Here is a 26,267-nt window from a genome sequence, read left to right as displayed (position 1 = left end):
CTTCATAGATACAGTATATATCTAGGAATATTAATGAATTATAATATTTGCTGTCATTTTGTTGTTTTTGAAGTTTCTTCATGCAAAATTTGTTCACTCTAAGCTGATTTATTCCCTTATTATTTGTTTTGGCCTCTTTCATATTGAATGCATTCATCATATGTCTGGCAGTGTCTCCTCATTCTTTTTTTTTTTTTTGGTACTTGAGTCCCTTCTATTCTCCATTTCTTTCTCATAATTCTGATGGCCCCCAGGTTGTGGTCCATGAACTTAAGGAAACACCTGCTATTTGGCCACAGCAGTGGTGGTGAGTGGGCCCAAGGTCCTGAGGCCCCAAGCTGTCCTGTTTACTCTGGACCATACCATGGGTTTAGTGCCTCTCCTGTGGTAGATGCTTGCTGGTGAATAGGGGGTGATGGACCATAAGACAATAACAATGTATATTCAGGAGAAAGAATTCCAGTGCCTTCTCTAACTGTACCTTTCAAACCATTCATTTCATTTTATCATATTTTTAATATCCTCTTTGGGGGGGTTCTCTGAATGTTCCTTTTTTATAGCATCTTACTCTTCATAGGTACAGGATATATCTAGGAATATTAATGAATTATAATATTTGCTGTCATTTTGTTGTTTTTGAAGTTTCTTCATGCAAAATTTGTTCACTCTAAGCTGATTTATTCCCTTATTATTTGTTTTGGCCTCTTTCATACTGAATGCATTCATCATATGTCTGGCAGTGTCTCCTCATTCTTTTTTTTTTTTGGTACGCAGGCCTCTCACTGTTGTGGCCTTTACCGTTGCGAAGCGCAGGCTCCGGACGCGCAGGCTCAGCGGCTATGGCTCACGGGCCCAGGCGCTCCACGGCATGTGGGATCTTCCCGGACCGGGGCACGAACTCGTGTTCCCTGCATCGGCAGGCGGACTCTCAACCACTGTGCCACCAGGGAAGCCCCTCCTCATTTTTAAAGAGTAGAAAACTAAAAAGGTGATCACAAGCTCTAAGCATATGGTTGAGGGCTTTAGACTGGTAACCTTCACCGTAGGGTTATTTTTCTGGGCCAATTGTTAGGGAACCCCCAGTATCATCAGGTCTTTTAGGCTGCTCATATTCTCTATAAGAAGATTCTTTCAATATTCTGCCTAGACGTCTTTGCATTCAGCATTCATAAAGCATAAGGTCACCCAATTTACCTGATTTCAGTACGGTATTTGCATGCTCAATTGTGCCTGGCAAAATCCAATCTAGAGGTACTGTTCACCCTTTCCAGAGAATAAACCTGCAGACTTCTGCAGTTGCTCCATGGTATGCAGTTGGGTGACAGAGCCTAAGCAATTAACAGTTTCTTAAAGCTTTTAACCAAACCTCTTTATTTTAGACCCCTCCTCCATCTCCTTTGCCAAACTGCCTGTTGCTGCTAATGCCTGATACTCAAGAATCAATTCTCTGATGTAAACTGGAGATTCTTGACTTACAATCTGGCTTCCTTGGGTTAGTTAAGGCAGTTAGCAGTAATCCATTTACTTTCTAGCTTCTAAAATTTTATTGAGTCTTCTCCTGTGGGTTTATGCTTTATAAATAAATTCCTTTGTTGTAGTCTTAGGGTTTCAGAAAGGAACAAAATTAGATACCTGTTGATCTTCAACATTGTACCTGTTTTTTTAAATTAATTTCTGCCTTTTATCAGTGTCATTCTTCATTTTTCATTGGGTTTATTCTATTCATCTGTTTTCTAATTACTCAAGTTGAATACTTAGTTCATTATTCTTCAGCCTCTCTATTCCTAATGTAAACATTTCCCTCTAAGAACCACTTTAGCTACATCTTACTTTGGTTTATAGTATTTTCATTATGATTCCATTCTAAGTATTTCAATATTTCTATTATGATTTCTTTTTTAACTCATATTTACAAGTATAGTTTTAGGTTTCCCAATATATGGGCTATTTTGACTAATCCTGTTTTAACTAATTGTCAGAGAACATGCAATGCATGATACCAATTCTTTAAAATTTGTTGAACTTTGCTTTAAAGCTAGTATTGGCAGATTTAATAATTACTTCATGCATGGGTGAGAAGATCATGCATCCTTTAATTGTTGAGTATATTAAATCATTTTGTTATGTTATTCAAAATTTATCAATCTTATTCATATTTTTTGGGCTGAGTTACTGTGTTAAAATACCTCATCATGATAGAGTAGTTACCTATCTCTCCTTTGTAATTCTGTCAATTTTTGTTTAAAATTTTCCATACAAGTTTAGAGTTGTTTTGGGTTGTGGTAAATTGAATCTTATAATAACAATGTAATAAACACATTTGTTATGAATAATGCCTTAAATTTCTTTGTTATTAAAATAGCTAGTCCAGCCTTCTTTTAGTCAATCTTGTATGGCATGTATCTTTTTCTTTCAAAATTACTATGTATTGGGCTTCCCTGGTGGCGCAGTGGTTGGGAGCCTGCCTACCGATGTAGGGGACACGGGTTCGTGCCCCAGTCCGGGAGGATCCCACATGCCGCAGAGCGGCTGGGCCCGTGAGCCATGGCCGCTGAGCCTGCGCATCCGGAGCCTGTGCTCCGCAGTGGGAGAGGCCACAATAGTGAGAGGCCCGCATAACGCAAAAAAAAAAAAAAAAAAAAATTACTATGTATTTATATTTTAACCATGCTTCTTATGAACAGTAGATACCTGGATTTTTCCCTATTTGAGTCTTTGTCTTTTAATTGCTTAGCTCTGTTCATTTATATTTACTGTGACTACTGATATATTTTGAATTATTTCTACCCCTTCATTTTTTGCTTTGTATTTGTCCTCACTTTTCTCTGTGTCCCGTTCCCCCTTCTGATTTCTTTTGGATTCGGTTTTTATAATCCCATTTACTCCTTCATGTTTTTGTAATTGAAATTGTGAAATCAATTACTGTTTTTAGTGGTTACCAAAAAAGCACATGTAAAATCCAAAATTAATCACTGAATGTACCCTATCCCCTAATAAGAAAGACCTTAGGAACTATGTGACTAAGATTATTCTCTTGTATCTCACGTGTTATTTTGTCATCATTTTAGTTCCTTAAAAGAACAAAAAATCTCTCAAATTAGATATTATTAAAGTCATAATATTTTGTTCAGATAGTCCCACACGTTTTTCACTTTTTCTCCTTCACTGTTCTTTCTTGTATCTCAACTCTTCCTCCTAAAGAATATCTTTTAGAAGGTGTTTTAGTGAGGTGTACTAGTAAAATTTCATCATTTCTATTTGTCTCAAAATGTTTTCACCTAACCCTTGTTCTTGAAAGATATTTGGGTATACAATTCTGACTTGATGCTTAATTTCTCTCAGCACTTTGAAGGTAATAGTCTACTGTGTTTTGGCTTCCACTGTTGCTGCTGCTAAGCCTGCTGTAGACTATTTGTTATGACTTCGTTGGTAATATGTTTTTTATCTCTGGATGTTTTTAAGATCTTAGTCTTTGGATTTCAGCAATTTTAGTGTGCTTTTTGAAAACAGGTGTCAATCAGGATTCAACTGCAGATAATACCTTTATCTAAAGCAGAAAATAATTTAATAGTTTCAATTCTGAAAGGAATGCTCAACAGATTTAGGCTCTCTGGGAATGACTTACGAACACTACTACAGAATTATCTTGCCGAAGGAATATTTTTCTTTTTCACATTTATGAAGCTGGAGAATTGGAAAGCCTCTGGACCAACTGCTGCATCCAGCATCATACCATCTTAGCTATAATTCACAATCAGGAAGCTGCCATCACACCTGTTTGTTCCAGAGCTATGATGCACACCCTAGATCCATATAAGTAAATGGATGCCTACAAACTACCACTTCTCCTTCCCACTTAACTTGGTTCTGAATTCAAGACTCATGTGAATACATGTGATTGGCAAAACACCTGAATGTACCTGAAAACTTACCTGCAAAGGTAAGATGGGAAATAGAGGTTTTAGCTTTTTAGCATCTACATTACAGGAAGGCTCACTTGAAAGAGGCTGAAACAACGTTGAATGAGCTAATCTATCAAATCTGCCATACCTGAGAAAGATTTTCTTTCATTTATCCTGTTTGGGAATTATTATTTTTGAAGCTGAAGAGTTATGTCTTTTACCAATTCTAGAAAATTCTCACCTATTATCTCTTTGAATATCTCTTCTTTCCCCATTTTTGCTATTCTCTCTCTTTGCAACTGCAATTAGACATGCTATTTCTCTATGATGCTTTCTGGCTTATTTCTTTAGACTTGTCTTTCCATTTAATTAATTCTCTCTTCAACTGTCTAATCTACTTTTAACTTATCCATTGAGTTTTTTATTTCAATGGTTTTTTTAATTGAAGTTGATTTACAATGTTGTGGCAATCTCTGCTGTACAGCAAAGTGACTCAGTTATACACACACGGACATTCTTTTTTAATATTCTTTTCCATTATGGTTTATCACAGAATATTGAGTTCCCTGTGCTATACATTAGGACCTTGTTGTTTATTCATTCTAAATGTGATAGTTTGCATCTACCAATCCCAAACTCCCAGTCCATCCTTCTCCCTCTCCCTCTCCCCCTCCCCCTTGGCAACCATAAGTCTGTTCTCTATGTCTTATGAGCCTGTTTCTGTTTTGTAGATAGGTTCATTTCAATGATTATTTTTAATGTCTTTGATTCTTTTTCAAATCTGTAATTTCATTTTTAATAATCTCCTGTTCCTTTGTCATATTTTAATTTTCTCTATTTTTTCATTAAATATTTAAAAAATAGTTACTTTACATTTCAGCATCTGATTTGCAGGGGTTATTTCTGCTGCTCTGTTTCTCCTGACTTTTGCTTATGGTAGCTTATTTCCTACTCTGGTTTTAGAATTATTGATTGTGTGCATGTGTTTGAGCGCCAATCTGTGGAAATCCTGAGGGGCCTACATTAAGGTATATTTCTTTGAAGTTAATTTGCTTTTGCTTCTCTTAGATACATTGGGACTCTATGAAAGGTGGATCAGTTTGAGTTAATTTTACATCTTGAGGTTTCCCAGACAATGAAGGTTATGTACATTTGAATCTCAAACATGTGTGAAGGCATACTAGTGATTATAGATTCTCAGGGAAGTAATATTTCCTACCTAAAACTGAGGCTGAAAGACAAGTTGCCTTGTCATCTTCTGTTACTGAAGGGCAAATTTTTGTCTAGCCCAGGCTTCCACTGACAGTATCTCTATGATGGTCCTGACTTTATGTGTACATGTGTGTGTGGTGGTGGAGAGGGAGTTCCAACTGCTCATCTTAAACATGCCCTAAGCTTTGTCTTCTATCTACCTTCAATCTCAAACCTAAAGTTCTGATTTCCTGGTATCTGCAAATGCCTTCAAGTTGATCATGATTTGTCATGATCATTTGTCAGTCTAGTCTTCAGCTCCACCTTTGGAGTTAATGCTTTGGAATTTTCTTTACATTCTTTTTAGCTCAGCTATGCATTTAAAAGAACATCTATTGTATTTTATCCAGAATTTCTAGATGTTTTGTTACAGGAGAGATTTTCACATATCTTGTCAGACATAATAAAAGAAACAGAAGTTTCAGAGTTTCAGTTTGATTTAAAAAATCTTTACTGATAAGCACTATTCTGAGTTCCAGGAGTTATCAAGATAACTAAGACTTCAAGAAAACTTACAATCCAGTTGGGCAAAGAGATAATAATGAACAGTACAAAATGATCACAAAATAGAGATATAAGAAAGAAGCTGTGGTAAAGCAGATGGAAGAAGACGTTTTTATTTCATAGGATCTCCATTTTATATAGGTCCATCATTTATTTCTAAAAGTACTGGTACCCTATCTATCAGACTTGAATTTAAGGCAAGGACTGTGTTTTATATGCTTCTTTACATTTCCCTAAGGTGCCTAGACTAAAAACTGGAGACTTCTGCTTCTGGGAAGATGAAATGAACATAATCTTCCCTATTTTTCCCACTAAGTACAATTTAAAACCTTGAACGTTATATATAAAAAACATAAGAAGACTCTGAAAGGTGGAGAGAAGGAGGCAGACTGGTTCAGGACTTTGGGACCCGAGTAATGCTACTGTGATAAATTCCATATGTTTTCTTGTTGCCTCAGACACCTGAGAGTTGGAACTGAAGAAGCTAGTAAACCAGAAACACCACTAGGCACAGACAAAAAACAGCCCAACAAAAGCCTGCTCTCTCTCCAAAGAATCAGGAAAAAGGCAGTCTAGCAAGACAGAAAACTTACACAATAACCACTCTACAGCCAAACAATACAGAAAAAACTGTGGCCTCACCCCCATCCATTCTCAAAGCCTGAGTGGGAAGCCTAGACTTCATTCCTCATCAGGCCCTAAGAAGGTGCCCTAACCTCCTGCCACAGTAATGTCAAGCAGGGAGGGGCTGGATCTTTCCCCACCCAGCAGTAACAAGCTCTCCACTTCCTGCAGTGTCAGTGGAGACCACATGGAGAGCCTGAACTTCCATCTTCATGTGGTAATAACGAGGTGGTATGAGAGTAGACCTACTGGGGAGTCAGAATTTCTACCACTGACCAGAGGTAACAAGGTCATACCACTGAGCTGTCAGTGGAGGCCACATGGTGAGAAATAATTAAGCACTCTTGCCCTTCCCAGGCAGGGTGGTATCAGGAAGGCCTAGTAGAGAGTGGAAATTCCTACCCCAGCTCAGCAGTAATGAGGAGCTCTTTCCCCCATTTGTGTGCCAAGAGATGGCAAGGAAGAACCTGGACTCCTACCAGTACCTGGCAATAATGAGGTGGCACTCAGGGACCTGTGGGACTATAAGGAAGATCTAGCATCCATGTTATTGGTGTCCCAGAAGGAGAGGAAAAAGAGGGCAGGAATGAAAAAGTACTTCATGAAATAATGGCTGAAAACTTTCAAAGCTGGCATACACACACACAACGAACACAAACAAACAACAACACTATAACCCACAGATTCAAGAAGCTAAATCTACGTCAAACAGGTTAAAACCAAAGAAATCCACATCAAGACACAACACAGGCAAATTTATGAAAACTAAAGACAAGGGAAAAATGTTGAAAAGCAGTAAGAGAAACAATACTTTACCCTACACCATATGCAAAAAACAATCTGAATGACAGATTTCTCATCAGAAAACTTGAAGGCCAGAAGGATGTGGCACATTTTTCAAGTTTTAAAAGAAAAGAACTGTCAACCTAGAGTTCTATATCCAGTGAAAATATTCTTCAGGAATGAAACAGAAATCAAGACATTCTCAGATGAAGGAAAACTAAGAGGATATGTTGCCAGCTCTACCCTAAGAGAATGGCTAAGGAAGTTTTCAAAACAGAAAGGAAATGATGAAAGAAGAAATCTTGGAATGTTAGGCAGGAAGAAAGAGAAATGGAAAGAGTAAAAATTTGGTTAGATTATAATACATTTTACTTCTCTTGAGTTTCCAAAGTATGATTTATGATTGGGGTAAAAATCAAAATACTATCTGATGTGGTTATAAATGCCTGCAGAGAAAATACTTAAGATAATTATATTTTAAATGGGGCAGGAAAAAGGCAGTGTTACAGGTTGAAGTGTTTTCCCTCAAAAAAGATATGTTGAAGTCCCAATCTCCAGTATCTTAGAATGTGCCCTTATTTGGAAATAGGGTCATTGAAGATATAACTAGTTAAGATAAGGTCATGCTGTAGTGGAATGGGCTCCTAATCCAATATGGCTCAAATTCTTGTAAGAAGACAGCCATGTGAAGACACAGAGACACAGGGAGAACACCATGTCATGACAAAGGCAGAGAATGGAATTATGCAGATAAGAGTCAAGGAATGCCAAAGATTGCCAGCAAACAACCAGAACCTAGAAGGAGGTGAGGATGAATCCCCCTACAGGTTTCAGAGGAAGCATGGCCCTACTGACACCTTGATTTTGGACTTCTAGCCTCCAGAACAACGAATTTCAGTTATTTTAAGCTATCCAGCTTGTGGTGTTTTGTTATAGCTGCCCTAGGAAACAAATATAGGTATGTAAAGGGAAAGTAAGATTTCTGCACTTCACTGGAACTGGTAAAATGTTAACACCATTAGACTGTGATGTTATGTATGAAACCGAGCAGGGCCCTGTGGGGTTCCCAGGCATGGAGGCCTGCTTTGTCTCCAGCCTCCATGACCTTCACTGAGTTCTAAAGGGCAGATTCCAACAGTTGCTAATCAAGGGAAGAGCAGCCAAGAAACCACCTGAGGCAAGATTAAAGGGACCAGAGAAGCTCATCAAGATTAGGAGACCACCTGAGACAAGATGAAGGGAGTGCAAGCGCTGCACACACCCTAATCTTGTCAGCAACCCCACCCTTGAACTATTGCTATAAAACCCCTCATCAAATCCTCCCAGGTTGGGACACATAGTTTTCCAGGGCAGGAGCCCGCTGTGTCTCCCTCTGCCTGGGAAAGCAATATAGCTATTCTTTTCTACTTCACCCAAAACTCTGTCTCTGATATTTGACTTGGCACCAGTGTACACAGGGTGAGATTTTGGCATCATGTATATATAATGTAATACTAAAAACAATCACTAAAAAAACAATACAAGGAGAAAGACTCACAAACACTAGAGATATACTAAAATGGAATTCTAAAAAATGTTCAAGTAACTCACAGGGAGGCAGGAAAAAGAAAATATAGAACAAACAGAAAGCAAAACATAAAATAGTAGAATTAATCCTTAATATAAAAATTATGTTAATATAAATGATCTAAATAAACCAATTAAAAGAGACTGGAAAAGTGGATTCAAAATCATGACCCAAGTGTATGATATCCAAAAGGAAACTCAATTCAAATATACCAATACAGGCAGGCACGTTGAAAGCAAGAGTATGAAAAAGTGTATCATGCAAACATTAATCAAAAGAAATCTATGTTGATATGGCTATATTAATGAGAGATGAAGTGGAGTTCAGACCAAAGAAAATGACCAGAGACAGAGAAGGACATTACATGATAACAAAAGGGACAATCCACCAAAAAGACATAGGAATTCTAAATGTCTATGCATCAAACAAGAGAACTGCAAAATAGGGTAGATGACCGAATGAAGCAAAAATTGATAGAATGAATGAGAAATAGATAAATCCACAAGTATATTTGGAGACTTCAACACCCCCCTCTCAACTGATGGAACAACTACCCAGAAAATCAACAAGGATATAAAAAAACTCAAAGACACCGTTGTGCAGCAAATGGTTAATTCATTGGGGTTGGGCTGTGCAAATACTGTACATCCCACAGAAAGGATTGGCCCTTGACTGGTTCCTGGGAGATAATGCCTAATTCCTTCAAATATCCTGTTCTATAAGAGTGTCTTTTTATACCTGACACCTAGGGCCACACCATAAAGTTTACACTAATAATGTGACTAACAGTAAATGCCTGTTTTTTTGTTTGTTTCTTTGCTTAGGGTGCTGGGCCACGCTGTATCAGTTTAACCTCAGGTTAAATGTAACCATGAGTATAACATTTTTTCTGAGCTTTGTGAGTCTTTCTAGAAAATCTTTGAACCTGAGTGTGGTCTTGGAGATCCCTGACACAACCATCAAACAACATGATCTAATAGACATTTATGGAAAAGTTCCTCCAGCATCAGCTGAATACGTATTCTTTTCAAGCACACATATGGAACATATGCCAAGAAAGGCCATATCCTGGTCTCCCAAGAAAACTACAGGTCCAGACGGTTTCTGTGTAGAATTTTTACCCAACATTTAAAGAAGAATTAACACCAACTCTATGCAATTTCTTCCAGAAAATAGAAGGAAAAGGTAACATTTCCCAATTGATTTTATGAAGCTAATATTACCCTGAAATCAAAATCAGACAAACACAGTACAAAAATAAAACTATAAACCAATATCTATCTTGAATATAGATGTAAAAATCCTTAACAAAATATTAACAAGTATCATTCAGCAATATATAAAGATTTTTACACCGTGACTGAGTAGGGTTCATTCAGAATACACAGTTGGTTCAGTATTTGAAAATTAATTGGTGTAATACACCATACTAAAAGGAAAAATATCAAATCAAGTGATATGAAAAAAGCATCTGACAAAATTCAGCACAATTCAGGATAAAGACTCTCAGAAAATTAGGCATAGAGAGTAACTTCTTCAACTTGATAAAAAGCATCTATAAAATCTATACAGATAACATTGTACTTAATGGTAAAAGACTGAATACTTTTCCCCTAAGACTGGGAACAATGCAAGGACAGCTGCTCTCACCACTGTTATTCAACACAGTCCTAGAAGTTCTAGTCAGGGCAATAAGGCAAAAGAAGAAATTAAAAGCACATACATTATAAAGGATGATATAAACCACTGTCTCTACTTGCAGCAAATCTCAAGGAATCTACAAAAGTCTCCTGGAACTATTAAGTTCAGCAAGGTGGCAGAATACAAGGTAAACAAAAAGAAAATCAATCGTATTTTTTTTTCTTTTTAAAATTTAAGCTAATATTTACTGACTGCCTCCTATGCTCTGGGTATTCTTCATAGAGCTGAAAATGCTCTGCATGAATTACTACATTTAAACCTCATAAGAACCCCATAAAGTAGGCATTAATTTTTTTTAACATTTTCAATGTTTTTTATATTGCTTACACAATGAATTGATGATATCTTGACATACTGGTTATATATAATAGGATTAAAATAAATTTCACTGATTTCTTTTTATTTTTTTCTTTTCCATTATAGTTTATTATAAGATACTGTTTCCTGTGCTATACAGTAGGACCTTGTTGTTATCTATTTTATATGTACTAGTTTGTATCTGCTAATCCCAAACTCCTAATTTATCCCTCTGGTATCCCTTTGGTAACAATAAGTTTGTATTCTATGTGAATCTCTTTCTATTTTGAAAAAAAGTTCAGAGACTTCCCTGGTGGCGCAGTGGTTAAGAATCCCCCTGCCAATGCAAGGAACACAGGTTCGATCCTTGGTCTGGGAAGATCCCACATGCCACGGAGCAACTAAGTCCGTGCGCCACAACTACCGAGCCTGCGCTCTAGAGCCTGCGAGCCACAACTACTAAAGCCCAAGTGCCTAGAGCCCGTGCTCTGCAACGAGAGGCCACCACAATGAGAAGCCCGTGTACTGCAGCGAAGAGTAGCCCCTGCTCACTGCAACTAGAGAAGACCCAATGCAGCCAAAGATAAAATTAAATTTAAAAAAAGAAGTTCATTTGTGTCATACTTTAGATTCCACATATAAGTGATATCATATGATATTTGTCTTTCTCTGCTTGACTTACTTTACTCAGTATGATAATCTCTAGGTCTATCCATGTTGCTGCAAATGGCGTTATTTCATTCTTTTTTATGGTTGTATAATATCCCACTATATACACACATACACACATATCACATCTTCTTTCTCCATTCATCCATCAATTCTCTAGATATATGCCCAGGAGTGGGATTGCTGGATCCTATGGTAACTCAATTTTTAGTTTTTTAAGGAACTTCCATGCTGTTTTCCACAGTGGCTGCTCCAATTTACATTCCCACCAACAGTGTAAGAGGGTTTCCTTTTCTCCAAATCCTCTCCAGAATTTATTATTTGTAGACTTTTTAATGATGGCCATTCTGACTGGTGTGGGGTGATACCTCATTGTAGTTTTGATCTGCATTTCTCTAACAATTAGCAATATTGAGCATCTTTTCGTGTCTTACTGGCCATCTGGATGTCTTCTTTAGAGAAATACCTATTTAGGTTTTCTGGCCATTTTTTGATTGGGTTGTTTGTTTTTTTTGTTATTAGTTTGTTTTTTTGTTATTGAATTATATAAGCTGTTTGTATATTTTGGAAATTGAGCCTTTGTTGGTTGCATCATTTGAAAATATCTTCTCCCAGTCCATAGGTTGTCTTTTTGCTTTGTTTATGGTTTCCTTTGCTGTGCAAATGCTTTTAAGTTTGATTAGGTCACATTTATTTATCTTTGCTTTTATTTCTGTTGCCTTGGGAGACTGACCTAAGAAAACATTGGTATGATTTATGTCAGAGAATGTTTTGCCTATCTTGTTTTCTAGGAGTTTATGGTATCATGTCTTATAATTAAGTCCTTAATCCATTTTGAGTTTATTTTTGTGTATGGTGTGAGGGAGGGTTCTAACTTCATTGATTTACATGTGGCTGTCCAACTTTCCCAGTGTCACTTGCTGAAGGGACTTTCTTTTCTCCATTGTGTATTCTTGCCTCATTTCTCAAAGATTATTTGATCATAGGTATGTGGTTTTATTTCTGGGCTCTCTATTCCGTTCTACTGATCCATGTCTGTTATTGTGCCAACACAATGCTGTTTTGATTACTGTACATTTGCATCAATAGTATTGTCTGAAGTCTGGAAGGGTTATGTCTCCAGCTTTGTTCTTTTTCCTCAGGATTGCTTTAGCAATTCTGGGTCTTTTATGGTTCCACGTAAATTTTAGGAATATTTGTTCTAGCTCTGTGAAAAATGTCATGGGTAGTTTGATAGGGATCACATTAAATCTGTAGATTGTTTTGGGTATTGTGGCCATTTTAACAATATTAATTATTCCAATCCAAGAGCATGGGATATCATTCCATTTCTTTGAATCATCTTCAGTTTCCTTTATCAACGTTTTATAGTTGTCAGCATATAAAGTCTTTGACCTCCTTGGTAAAGTTTATTTGTAAATATATATATATATATATATATATATATATTTGATGTTATTTTAAAAGGGACTGTTATTTTACTTTCCCTTTCTGATAATTCATTGTTAGTGTAAAGAAATGTATGTTAATCTTGTAGCCTGTTACCTTGCTTAATTTGTTTATCAGTTCGAGTGGCTTTTGTGTGGAATCTTTAGGGTTTTCTAGATATAGTATCATATCATCTGCATATAATGACAATTTTACCTCTTCCCTTCCAATTTGGATACCTTTTCTTTCTTTTTCTTGTCTGATTGCTGTGGCTAGGACTTTCAATACTATGTTGAATAGAGTGGTGAGAGTGGGCAACCCTGTCTTGTTCCAAATTTTAGTGGGAAGGCTTTCAGCTTTTTACCATTGAGTATTATATTGACTGTATATTTGTCATAAATAGCTTTTATTATGTTGAAATATGTTTTCTCTATACCCACTTTGGGGAGAGTTTTTATCATGAATGGATGTTGAATTTTATCAAATACTTTTTCTGCATCTATTGAGGTCATTTTTGTCTTTTCTTTTGTTGATGTGGTGTATCACATTGATAGATTTCCCTATGTTGAACCATCCTTGGGACCCTGGGATGAATTCACCTTGATAATGGTGTCTGATCCTTTTTATGTGTTGCTGGATTTGGTTTGCTAATATTTTGTTGAGGAGTTTTGCATTTATGTTCATCAGTGCTACTGGCCTGTAATTTTTTTTTGGTAGTATCTTTGTCTGGTTTTGGTATTGGGGTGATGGTGGCTTCATAGAGTGACTTTGGGAGTCTTCTTTCCTCTTCAATCTTTCAGAAGACTTTAAGAAGGATTAGTATAAGTTCATCTTTGTATGATTGGTAGAGTTCCCTAGTGAAGCCATCTGGTCCTGGACTTCTGTTTGCAGGGAGGTGTTTTTTTGTTTTTGTTTGTTTTTGTTTTTACAGATTCTATTTCACTTCTAGTTATAAGTCTGTTCAAATTATCTATTTCTTCTTGATTCAGTTTTAGTGGGCTGTATGTTTCTAGAAACTTATCCATTTCTTCTAGGTTGTCCAATTTGTTGGGATATAATTGTTCATAGTATTCTCTTATGAGTTTTTGTATTTCTGTGGAGGTATCAGATATTATTTCTCCTCCTTTATTTCTTATTTTGTTTATATGGGACCTCTTCTTGGTGAGCCTGGCCAGAGGTTTGTCAACTGTGTTTATCCTTTCAAAAAACCAGCTCTGGGTTTTACTGATTTTTCTCTATTTTTTTTTTAAATCTCTTTTTTTTTTTTTTACTTCCTGTCTGATCTTTATTATTTCCTTCCTTCTGCTAACTTTAGCTTTCGTTTGTTCTTCTTTTTCTAAATCTTTTAGGTGGTAGGTTAGGTTGTTTGAGATTTTTCTTATTTTTTGAGGAAAGCCTATATTCCTATGAACCTCCCTCTTAGGATTACTTTTGCTGCATCCCATAGATTTTGTATGGTTGTGTTTTCATTGTCATTTGTCTCAAGGTATTTTTTAATTTCTTCTTTGATTTCAAGTTGACTGCTGGTTTTTTAATAGCATGTTGTTTAGTAATGATTCTTTTGTTTCTCTTTCTATGGTTCATTGCTAGTTTCACGCTGTTGTAGTCAGAAAATATGCTTGAAATTATTTCTGTTCTCTTAAATTTGTTGAGGCTTGTTCTGTGTCCTAGTATGTGGTCTATCCTTGAGAATGTTCCATGTGCACTTGAAAAGAATGCGTATTTTGGGTTTTTTGGATGTAATGTCATAGTATCAAAATTAAAATATCAATTAAGTCTAACTTTTCTAATGTATCATTTAGGATCTCTGTTGCCTTATTGATTTTCTGTCTGGAAGATCTGTCCACTGATGTTAGTGGGGTGTTAAAGTCTCCTACTATTATTGTATCCCCATCAATTTCTCCCTTTATGTCTGTTAGTATTTGTTTTATATATTTGGGTGCTTCTATATTAGGTGCATATATGATGATAAGTGTAAAATCCTCTTCCTGTATTGATCCTTTTATCATTATATAGTGTCCTTCTTTATCTTTCTTTATAACATTTGCTTTAAAGTCTATTTTGTCTGATGAGTACTGGAAGTCTCACTTTCTTGTCATTTCCATTTGCATGAAATATCTTTTTCCATCCGCTCACTTTTCAATCTATGTGTAGGCAGCACATTGTAGGCTCTTGTTTTGTTACCCAGTCTGCCACTCTATGTCTTTTGATTGGAGCATTTAGTCCATTGATATTTAAGGTAATTATCGATATATATGTATTTATTGCCATTTTAAACCTTGTTTCCCAGTGGATTTTGTATTTCTTGTTTGTTCCTTTCTTTTTCTGTTTTTTGTTTTGCAGTTTGAAGTTTTTCTTTTGCACTATGCTTGAGTTCTCCACTTTTTGGTTTTTGTGAATCAACTATATGTTTTTGATTTGTGGTTACCCTGTTTGTCAAGTATGATAACCCATTACTATAACTACTTGCTTTAGACTGGTAGTCATATAGGCTCAAACACACCCTAAAAAAAAACCCCTACAATTTCTTACTCCCCTCCCTGACATTTTATGATTTTGATGTCCTCTCTAACATCTTCATGTTTATACATTGGCTGTTCATCATAGTTACCATTGCTTGCACACACAAAAGTTTTTTTTAATCTACGTACTGCCTTATTTAAGGGATTTATTTTCTAATTGTGATTTTTCTCTTTCCTATAGATTTTTTTTTTTTTTTTTTTTTTGCGGTACGCGGGCCTCTCACTGCTGTGGCCTCTCCCATTGCGGAGCACAGGCTCCGGATGTGCAGGCTCAGCGGCCATGGCTCACGGGCCCAGCCACTCTGTGGCATGTGGGATCTTCCCGGACCGGGGCACAAACCCGGGTCCCCTGCATCGGCAGGTGGACTCTCAACCACTGCGCCACCAGGGAAGCCCTCCTATAGATTCTTGCTTCTTTTCTATTGATTTATGTATGTATTTAATTATGCTACACTGTGCAGTTTGCAGGATCTTAGTTCTCTGACCAGGGATTGAACCTGGACCCCGGCAGTAAAAGTGCTAAGTCCTAACCACTGGACTGCCAAGGAATTCCCTACTTCTTTTCTATTTAGAAAAGACCTTTCAATATTTCTTTTAGGTTAGGTTTAGTATTGCTATATTCTTTTAGTTTTTGCTTGTCTGAGAAATTCTTTATCCTTCTATTCTAGATGATAATCCTGCTGTGTAGAGGATCCCAGATTGCAGGCTTTTTATTTTCAGGACTTTGAATATATATTGCCACTCCCTTCTGGCCTGCAATGTATCTGTAGAGAAATCAGCTAATACACTTATGGGGGTTCCCTTGTAACTAACTCTTTGTTTTTCTCTTGCTGCCTTTAGAATCTTCTCTTTCTCTTTCTCTTTTGCCATTTTACTTATAACACGTCTTGGTGTAGGTCTGTTCAGGTTCATCTTGTCAGGGCTTCCTGTATCTGGATATCTGTTTCCTTCTTTACGTTTAGGAAGTTTTCAGTCATAATTTCTTCAAATATACTTTCAATCCTCTGTTCTCTTTCTTCTCCTTCTGGGATTCCTACTATGCATAGATTGGCTCACTTTATTTATCCAATAGGTCTCATATATTGCTTTGATTTTTTTTCATTTGTCTTTCCGTCTGCTGTTCTGATTGGGTGATTTCTATTATTCTATCTTTCAAATCACTTATTCGTTCTTCTGCATTATTTAGTTTTCTATTTATTGCTTTCAGCTTGGCTTTCATCTCAGCAAATGAGTTTTCTAGTTTTAACTGGCTCCTCTTTATAGTTTCTAGTTCCATGTTATAGTGATCTGTATTTCTGGTCAATAGCCTTTCTTAATTCCTTCAGTATTTTTATTACCTCCTTTTTGAACTCGGGATCTAGTAGACTGGAGAGGTCTGTTTCATTGTTCTTTCAGGGGATTTCTCCCATTCTTTTTTTTTTTTTTGCGGTACGCGGGCCTCTCACTGTTGTGCCCTCTCCCGTTGCAGAGCACAGGCTCCAGACACGCAGGCTCAGCGACCATGGCTCACGGGCCTAGCTGCTCCATGGCATGTGGGATCTTCCCGGACCGGGACACAAACCCGTGTCCCCTGCATCGGCAGGCGGACTCTCAACCATTGCACCACCAGGGAAGCCCTCTCCCATTCTTTTAATTGGGACTATTTCCTCTGGTTCTTTTTATTTATATTTCTTTGACTCTATGAATTTAGGAGAAACAGTTATCTACTGTGGTCTTTAAGGGCTGTTTGTATGTGGAAACATTCCTGTGGAGCCTGCGTGAGTCTAATATTTTTGGTGTGAGGGCTGTTTTTAGTATGGATGCCTGCTGTCTCTTTCCTTAGCATGTGCTGGCCATTATCCCCTTGACAGTGGGTGTGACTTGTGTTGTGAAGACCAGAGCCCGTACTGGATATTGCGTGGGGCCTCCTCTTTGCTCTGTGGCTGTCACAGCCCTGTCACGGGCAGGATCTGCTCTCCCCAGCTGTTGGAGTAGAAGCCCCCAAATCCATTTCTTAAGTGCAGTGTTGGGTAGGTGGAACTGGAGCACTTCCACTGGAAGAGGATCCACTAAGTATTCCTCCGCAGGAGCTGTCCACCAGAAAGTGAGCTCTGTGGTGTCACCTGTCACCGGTTGTGCGCGCTCACAAAGTACACTGTGCTTGGTACGGCCTTCGGCCCCGTCTCAGTCAAGGGAATGCAGGCAATCGGCCTGAATGTCCCTCAGCTGCTGTGATCACAAAGCTGCTGGCACAGATCTGCCAAAGTCAGACACAGGGACCTGCCATGGGAGCTATGGAATCAGCACAGACCCTGGCCTGCCTCTGTGTACATATGCCCGCAAAGCCAACAGGTGCTAAATCTGGACCCACCCCAGGCTCAGGAGCACCAGTAGTCCACTGAGATGGCCAGAAGGCACTGAGCTAATAAAGGTACCAGTGTTGTAAATCCATCAGTCACAAAGCTGCAAGCCCAGATTTCAGCCCTGCCTCTGGGTGTGGGCAACTGCCAGGACTTGCAAGCTCCCAGAGCTTGTAGAGGTGGAGTTGTGCCTGCTGTGAGCAATGAGGAAAATGAGGCTGCTGTGGCAGAGTCCCTTCCCTCCCTTTGCGTGTGCCTTAACAATGGGGATTCTATGGCATACCTGGGCTCAGTTCTGCCCATACCCCAAGTTGTGCCCTGGGCCACACTCCAGTCTCTTCGGGCTGTCTCCGCAGAGCCAACACCAGTCCTCTCCTGAGGTTTGTCCTCTGAAGCCCGAATTTCAGCACCCAGCCCCTGTACAGACCAGCAGATGCATGTCTCAGGCTGGGGAATGCACCAAGGTGGCCATGACTGTGCTGGTCTCTCTCCGTTCCGCCTGCCACAAGCCAGTTGCTGCACTCTCCTCTGAACCTCTGACGCTCCCTTTCTGTCCTGGCTGATCTTCCAGCCACAGACGGGGTTCCCGGGGTGAGGGAACCTCTCCTGTTTCATAGCACCCTCCCAGGGTGTAGGTCGAACACCAATTCCTTTTTTTTTTTTCTCTTTCATCCTGCCCAGTTACATGGTGATCTTTCTTGCGGCTCTTGTTGTATGAGATCTTTTGCCAGTGTTCAGTAGTTATTCTGTGAGAACTGTTTCACATGTAGGTGTATTTTTTATGTATTTGTGGGAGGAGGTGAGCTCCATGTCCTTCTATTTTGCCATCTTGATCTCTCTGGTACCGTTATTAATATGCTGTGTTTCTACATAATAGCAATAAAAGTGTGGACACCAAAATTTAAAAATACAATACCATTTACAATTGCTTAAAAAGAAAATCGAAGCTTTAGTTCGCTTCCTTCTCAGTACCAAGTCAGTGGTTTTCCTAGCAGAAGTCTCCGGAGATTGATACAAGATGGCAGAGTAGAAGGACATGCTCTCACTCCCTCTGGTGAGAACACCAGAACCACAACTAACTGCTGAACAATCATTGAAAGGAAGACACTGGAACTCACCAAAAAAGATACCCCACATCAAAAGACAAAGGAGAAGCCACAATGAGATGGTGGGAGGGGCACAGTCACAATAAAATCAAATCCTGTAACTGCTGGGTGGGTGACTCACAGACTGGAGAACACATACCACAAAAGTCCACCCACTGGAGTGAAGGTTCCGAGCCCCACGTCAGGCTTCTGAACCTGGGGGTCCGGCAACGGGTGGAGGAATCCCTACAGAATCAGACTTTGAAGGCTAGCGGGATTTGATTGCAGGACTTCGACAGGACTGGGGGTAACAGAGACTCCACTCTTGGAGGGCACACACAAAGTAGTGTGCGCATTGGGACCCAGGGGAAGGGGCATTGAGCCCATAAGAGACTGGACCAGACCTACCTGCTAGTGTTGGAGGGTCTCCTGCAGAGGTGGGGGGTGGCTCTGTCTCACCGAGAGGACAAGGACACTGGAAGCAGAAGTTCTGGGAAGTACTCCTTAGCGTGAGCCCTCCCAGAGTCCACCATTAGCCCCACCAAAGAGTCTAGGTAGGCTCCAGGGTTGGGTCACCTCAGGCCAAACAACCAACAGGGAGGGAACCCAGCCCCACCCATCAGCAGACAAGCCGATTAAAGTTTTACTGAGCTCTGCCCACCAGAGCAACAGCCAGCTCTACCCACCTCCAGTCCCTCCCATCAGGAAACTTGCACAAGCCTCTTAGATAGCCTCATCCACCAGAGGGGCAGACAGCAGAAGCAAGAACTACAATCCTGCAGCCTGTGGAACAAAAATAATGTTCACAGAAAGTTAGAAAAGATGGAAAGGCAGACGGCTATGTACCAGATGAAGGAACAAGATAAAACCCCAGAAAAACAACTAAATGAGGTGGAGATAGGCAACCTTCCAGAAAAAGAATTCAGAATGCTGATAGTGAAGATGATCCAGGACCTCGGAAAAAGGATGGAGGTAAAGATCGAGATGATGTAAAAAATGTTTAACAAAGATCTAGAAGAATTAAAGAACAAACAAACAGAGATGAACAATACACTAACTGAAATGAAAAATACACTAGAAGGAATCAATAGCAGAATAACTGAGGCAGAAGAACAGATAAGTGACCTGGAAGACAGAATGGTAGAATTCACTGCTGTGGAACAGAATAAAGAAAAAAGAATGAAAAAAAATGAACACAGCCTAAGAGACCTCTGGGACAACATGAAACACAACAATGTGTTTATAGGGGTCCCAGAAGGACAAGAGAGAGAGAAAGGACCTGAGAAAATACTTGAAGAGATTATTGTCAAAAACTTCCCTAACATGGGAAAGGAAATAGCCACTGAAGTCCAGGAAGCGCAGAGAGTCCCATACAGGATAAACCCAAGGAGAAACACACTGAGACACACCGTAATCAAATTGGCAAAAATGAAACACAAAGAAAAATTACTGAAAGCAGCTAGGGAAAAATGACAAATAACATACAAGGGAACCCCCATAAGGTTAACAGCTGATTTCTCAGCAGAAACTTTACACGCCAGAAGGGAGTGGCATGATATAATTAAAGTGATGAAAGGGAAGAACCTACAACCAAGATTACTCTACCCAGCAAGGATGTCATTCAGATTCCATGGAGAAATCAAAAGCTTTACAGACAAGCAAAAGCTAAGAGAATTCAGCACCACAAAACCAGCTCTCCAACAAATGCTAAAGGAACTTCTCTAAGTGGGAAACACAAGACAAGAAAAGGACCTACAAAAATAAACCCAAAACAATTAAGAAAATGGTCATAGGAACATACATATCAATAATTACCTTAAACATGAATGGATTAAATGCTCCAACCAAAAGACGCAGGCTTGCTGAACGAATACAAAAACAAGACCCATATATATGCTGTCTACAAGAGACCCACTTCAGACCTAGGGACACATAGAGATTGAAAGTGAGGGGATGGAAAAAGATATTCCATGCAAATGGAAATCAAAAGCAAGCTGGAGTAGCAATTCTCATATCAGATAAAACAGACTTTAAAATAAAGAATGTTACAAGAGACAAGGAAGGACACTACATAATGATCAAGGGATCAATCCAAGAAGAAGATATAACAATTATAAATATATATGCACCCAACACAGGAGCACCTCAATACATAAGGTAACTGCTAACAGCTATAAAAGAGGAAATTGACAGTAACACAATAATACTGGGGGACTTTAACACCTCACTTAGACCAATGGACAGAATACCCAAACAGAAAATTAATAAGGAAACACACGCGTTAAATGACACAACAGACCAGATAGATTTAACTGATATTTATGGGACATTCCAACCAAAAACAGCAGATTACACTTTCTTCTCAAGTGCGCACAGAACATTCTGCAGGATACATCACATCTTCGGTCACAAATCAAGCCATAGTAAATTTAAGAAAATTGAAATCGTATCAAGCATCTTTTCTGACCACAACACTATGAGATTAGAAATCAATTACCAGGGACAAAACGTAAAAAACAGAAACACATGGAGGCTAAACAGTACGTTACTAAATAAGCAAGAGATCACTGAAGAAAACAAAGCGGAAATCAAAAAATGCCTAGAGACAAATGACAATGAAAACACGATGATCCAAAACCTATGGGATGTGGCAAAAGCAGTTCTAAGAGTGAAGTTTATAGCTATACAAGCCTACCTCAAAAAAAGAGAAAAATCTCAAATAAACAATCTAAACTTACACCTAAAGGAACTAGAGAAAGAAGAACAAACAAAACCCAAAGTTAGCAGAAGGAAAAAAATCATTAAGATCAGAGCAGAAATAAATGAAATAGAAACAAAGAAAACAATAGCAAAGATCAATAAAACTAAACGTTGGTTCTCTGAGAAGATAAACAAAATTGATAAACCATTAGCCAGACTCATCAACAAAAAGAGGGAGAGAACTCAAATCAATAAAATTAGAAATGAAAAGAGGAAAAGTTACAACAGACACAGCAGAAATACAAAGCATCCTAAGAGACTACTACAAGCTACTCTATGCCAATAAAATGGACAACCTGGAAGAAATGGAAAAATTCTTAGAAAGGTATAGACTTTCAAGACTGCACAAGGAAAAAATAGAAAATATTAACAGACCAATCACAAATAGTGAAATTGAAACTATGATTAAAAATCTTTCAACAAACAAAATCCAGGACCAGATGGTTTCACAAGTGAATTCTATCAAACACTGAGAGAAGAGCTAGCACCCATCCTTCTCAAACTTCCAAAAAATTTCAGAGGAAGGAACACTCCCAAACTCATTCTATGAGGCCACCATCACCTGGATACCAAAACCAGACAAAGATGTCACAAATAATTGAAACACAGATGTAGAGAACAAATGTATGGACACCAAGAGGATTGGTGAGGCTGGGTGAGTATATGCAGACCCTTTAAAGCAATACTACGTGCTACTCCCCGGCGGGGTGGTGGGGGTGGTGGTGTGATGAATTGGGAGATTGGGATTGACGTGTATACACTGACGTGTATAAAATAGATGACTAATAAGAACCTGCCGTATAAAAAAATAAAATTAAATTAAAAAATTAAAAAGAAGAAAATCAGAATTCCCAAATGCTATTGGAAGAAATCAAAGATGATCTAAATAAATGGAGAGACACACAAGACACACAGTGTTCATAGACTGGAAGACTCAACATAGTAAAGATGTCAATTCTTCACAAATTGATATGCAGGTTTAATGCAATTCCTATCAAAATAGCAATAAGATTTTAAATATAGACAGAATTATTCTAAAATTTATACATAAAGGCAAAGGAACCCAAACAGCAAAAACAGTTTTGAAAAAGAAGTGAGAGGAAACAATCTATATGATTTGAAGAGGTATTTTATAGGTAGAGTAATCAATTATCAGGGAGTAGGACCAGTAGAGGGATAGACACCTAAATGAATGCAACAGAATAAAAAACCTCAAAAATACATCCACACAAATATACCCAAATAATTTTTGAGAAAGGTGCAAAAGCAATTCAGTGAAGAAACAGCCTTTTCAACCAGTGGTCCTGGAGTAGTTGGACCTCTGTAGGTTAAAAAATGGACCTCAACCTACTCCTTACCCCTTACATAAAAATTAACTCAAAATAAATCATAAACTTAAATGTAAAACTATACAAAACTTTTGGTAAAAAATGGGAAAACCTAGGGTTAGGCATTGAGTCCTTAGCCTGGATGCCCAAGCACGATACGTAAAAAGAAAGTTGATAAACTGACTTCATCAAAATTAAAAAGCTTTTCTCTGTGAAAGGCCCCGTGAACAGCATGAAAGACAAGGTACAGACTGTGAGAAAGTATTTGTGAGCCACATATTTGATGAAGAGTATCTAGAATATGTAAAGAATGCTCAAAACTCAAATAAAAAGAAGAGAAACAATCCCATTAGAAAATGGGCAAAGACATGAACAGATGTTTCACCAAAGAGGATACACAGATGGTAAATAAGCACATGAAAATATGTTCAACATCATTAGCCACTAGGGAAACAAGAATTAAAACCACAATGAGGGCTTCCCTGGTGGCGCAGTGGTTGCGAGTCCGCCTGCCAATGCAGGAGACACGGGTTCGTGCCCCGGTCCGGAAGATCCCACGTGCTGCGGAGCGGCTGGGCCCGTGAGCCATGGCCGCTGAGCCTGCGCGCCCGGAGCCTGTGCTCCGTAGCAGGAGAGGCCACAACAGTGAGAGGCCCGCGTACCGCAAAAAAAAAAAAGAAAAAGAAAAAAAAAAAACAAAACCACAATGAGATATCAGTACATATCTGTAAGAATGACTAAAATAAAAAATAGTGACAACACCAAATGTTGGCAAGGATGCAGAGAAACTGGGTCACACATACACTGCTGGTGGGAATGTAAAATGGTAGAGCCACTCTGGAAAACAGTTTGGAAGTTGGGCTTTCCTGGTGGTGCAGTGGTTGAGAATCCGCCTGCCAATGCAGGGGACACGGGTTCGAGCCCTGGTCTGGGAAGATCCCACATGCCACAGAGCAACTAAGCCCGTGCACCACAACTACTGAGCCTGTGCTCTAGAGCCTGCAAGCCACAACTACCGAAGCCTGTGTGCCCTAGAGCCCATGCTCCACAAGAGATGCCACCGCAATGAGAAGTCCGCATACCGCAATGAAGAGTAGCCCCCGCTCGCCACAACTAGAGAAAGCCCACGTGCAGCAACGAAGACCCAACGCAGCCAAAAATAAATTAATTTAAAAAGAAAAACAGTCTGAAAGTTTTAAAAAGAATTAAACATATGATTATCATACAACCTAGAAATTCCACTCTGGGCATTTATTCCAGAGAAATGAAAACTTATATTCACATAAAAACCTGTAAACAAATATTCACAGCAGCTTTATTCGTAATAGTAAAAAACTAGAAATAAAAAACTGGAAATCCAGATGTTATTCAACAGGTGAATGATTAAACTGTGGTACATCCATATCACGGAATACTACTCACAACAGAAAGGGTGACCTACTGATACACTCAACAACTTGTATTCATCTCCAGTGAATTATGCTGAGTGCAAAAGGCCAATCCCAATGGTTATATATACTGTGTGATTCCATTTATATAACACTCTGAAAAATTGGAGAAATGAAGGGCAGATTAGTAGTTGCTAGGGGTTAAGCATAGGGGGTAAGGAAACAGGGTAGGAGGGAATTGGGTGTGGCTACAGAAAGACCACACAGGGATCCTTGTAGTGATAGAATTGTTCCGTATCTTGACTCTGTCAGGGTCAAATCCTGGTTATGATATTGTACTATAGTTTTGCAAGACATTATCACTAGAGGAAACTGGTAAAGGGTACAGACAATCTCTAATATTTCTTACAATTGCATGTGCTTCTACAATTATCTCAAAACAAAAAGTTTAATTAAAAAAGAAAAAAACAGGAACAAACCCATAAATCATACTATTTACTTACTGAGCATCTGTTATATGGCCAGGCCCTATGTCAGGTACTCACATGAAATATTTTATTTTTCATGAACTCTATAAATATTATGCCTATTTCCTAAATGATCTTTCTGGAATACTGTTTCTCTGTGACACTAACAGTCTTCCTTGAGAGGTGTTCTGCAGAAAGGGTTCCTTAATTAAGTAGTTTGAGAAACACAAAAACAACTATTTTCTTTTCTACTGTAGGATTTTTCAAGGCCTTTAATAAACTCATGTACATTATAAATATTCAAAAGGAGGCCATCACACACAGCTTTCCTCAAATTTCTTTAATTTTAGAACTCTTGGTTTCATGTGATGCCTATTAACAACTTACTTAAAGAATTAGTATTTCTTGCAATATACCATAATAAATGTTGGGTTATAAGTTTTCTATCAGTATCCCTTCTGGAGTTGGGTTTTATGTGTTATTTCAGTTTAGGCTACAGATTTACCACCTAAGTGTACTCTTTTGATGATCCAAACTACTTACCATGTAACAATATAAATAGATCGAACTACTAATGTGAAGACCAACATTCCATACATGACCTGAAGAAGAAAGGGAAAATGAAGTTAGTAAAATCATGATTCTTTGGCAAAGGAAGTATATTTTGCCTACAAAAATAGTCCTCCCGGTTAAATGTAAACATTTATTATCTTTCATTACATTTTAAAGAACAGATGTATAATTATATAATGAAGAGTTATACTAACCTTTGTGGAAAGAGCCTGCTTGTGAATAATCAATATCAGAAGTCTCATGTCAATTTTAATTCTGAATGGTTCCATGAAATTTTAAATATATGCTAAAACCTGAACAAATGCTGTATTTTTGCCTCATATTCCCTAAAGATCCTTTCCTTCTTGTTAGCTTCACTTTCAGCAAATGATTCTACTTCCCATCTTATAAATCTGAACTCTTTTAAACTCTCCTCCCAAGTGTTTGTGCATTCATATGCATCCTCTCCCTGCATTCTTTCTCCCATTCCTAGTTTCTAAAGAAAGAAGTGCCCATTTCTTCTTGACTGAGGTTAATCTACTCCCCTGTGTTCTTTATTCTATATGCTCCCACATCTTCCCAGACTTGGCTCCAACAACTAACCTCTTTCTCTTCTATATTGAGCACTGGATAGGTACTACTACCTGGAAACCTGAACCTAGTGGGAAAATTTAACTTTTAAAAGTGTGAAATATTAAATACAAGAAAACTGCATAGAATATAAATGTATAACTTAAATATTTATAAAGCCAAAAACTGGGAAAGTACCATTCAGGTCAAGACACATGTTATCTCTTCCCAGTCCAACCCTCTCCCCTACTCCTTAGAGGAAACCACTCTCCTGACTTTTAAAATAAACACATTTTCTTGCTTTTCTTTACGTGTTTACTAAGTTAAACTGGCGTCCTAAATATGCACTCCTAAATAAGCTTTTAAAATTTTAATTTACAATAGAATAATGTTACATACATTTGTTTTCTTTTAGAATTCAATTATGTTGTATACGTAGTCATAGTTCATTCATTTTTGATATCACATAAATAAATACCACAATTTGTTTACCAATTCTTGTGTTGATGGACATTTTGAGGTTATTTCCA

The 26,267-nt window shown here is 38.2% G+C and overlaps 1 protein-coding gene across 1 annotated transcript in view; it reads right to left on the bottom strand.

Annotated features, from left to right (window-relative positions):
* The window catches only part of LOC112402601 (alkaline ceramidase 3-like), a gene marked incomplete at its 5' end in the record, with an annotated part of 53,010 nt that overhangs the window by 13,406 nt on the left and 13,337 nt on the right, over positions 1 to 26,267 (bottom strand). Inside the window, one exon of the mRNA XM_024749620.1 lies at positions 25,159 to 25,217. Within this exon, the coding sequence (XP_024605388.1) occupies positions 25,159 to 25,217 (59 nt within the window). The remainder of the gene's footprint in view (positions 1 to 25,158; positions 25,218 to 26,267) is intronic.

The sequence above is a fragment of the Neophocaena asiaeorientalis genome, unplaced genomic scaffold, assembly GCF_003031525.2.
Source record: "Neophocaena asiaeorientalis asiaeorientalis breed wild unplaced genomic scaffold, Neophocaena_asiaeorientalis_V1.1 scaffold363, whole genome shotgun sequence".
Lineage (NCBI taxonomy): Eukaryota > Metazoa > Chordata > Mammalia > Artiodactyla > Phocoenidae > Neophocaena > Neophocaena asiaeorientalis.
Note: the sequence above shows the minus strand (reverse complement) of the source record. Positions and strands in the feature narration are given on the sequence as shown.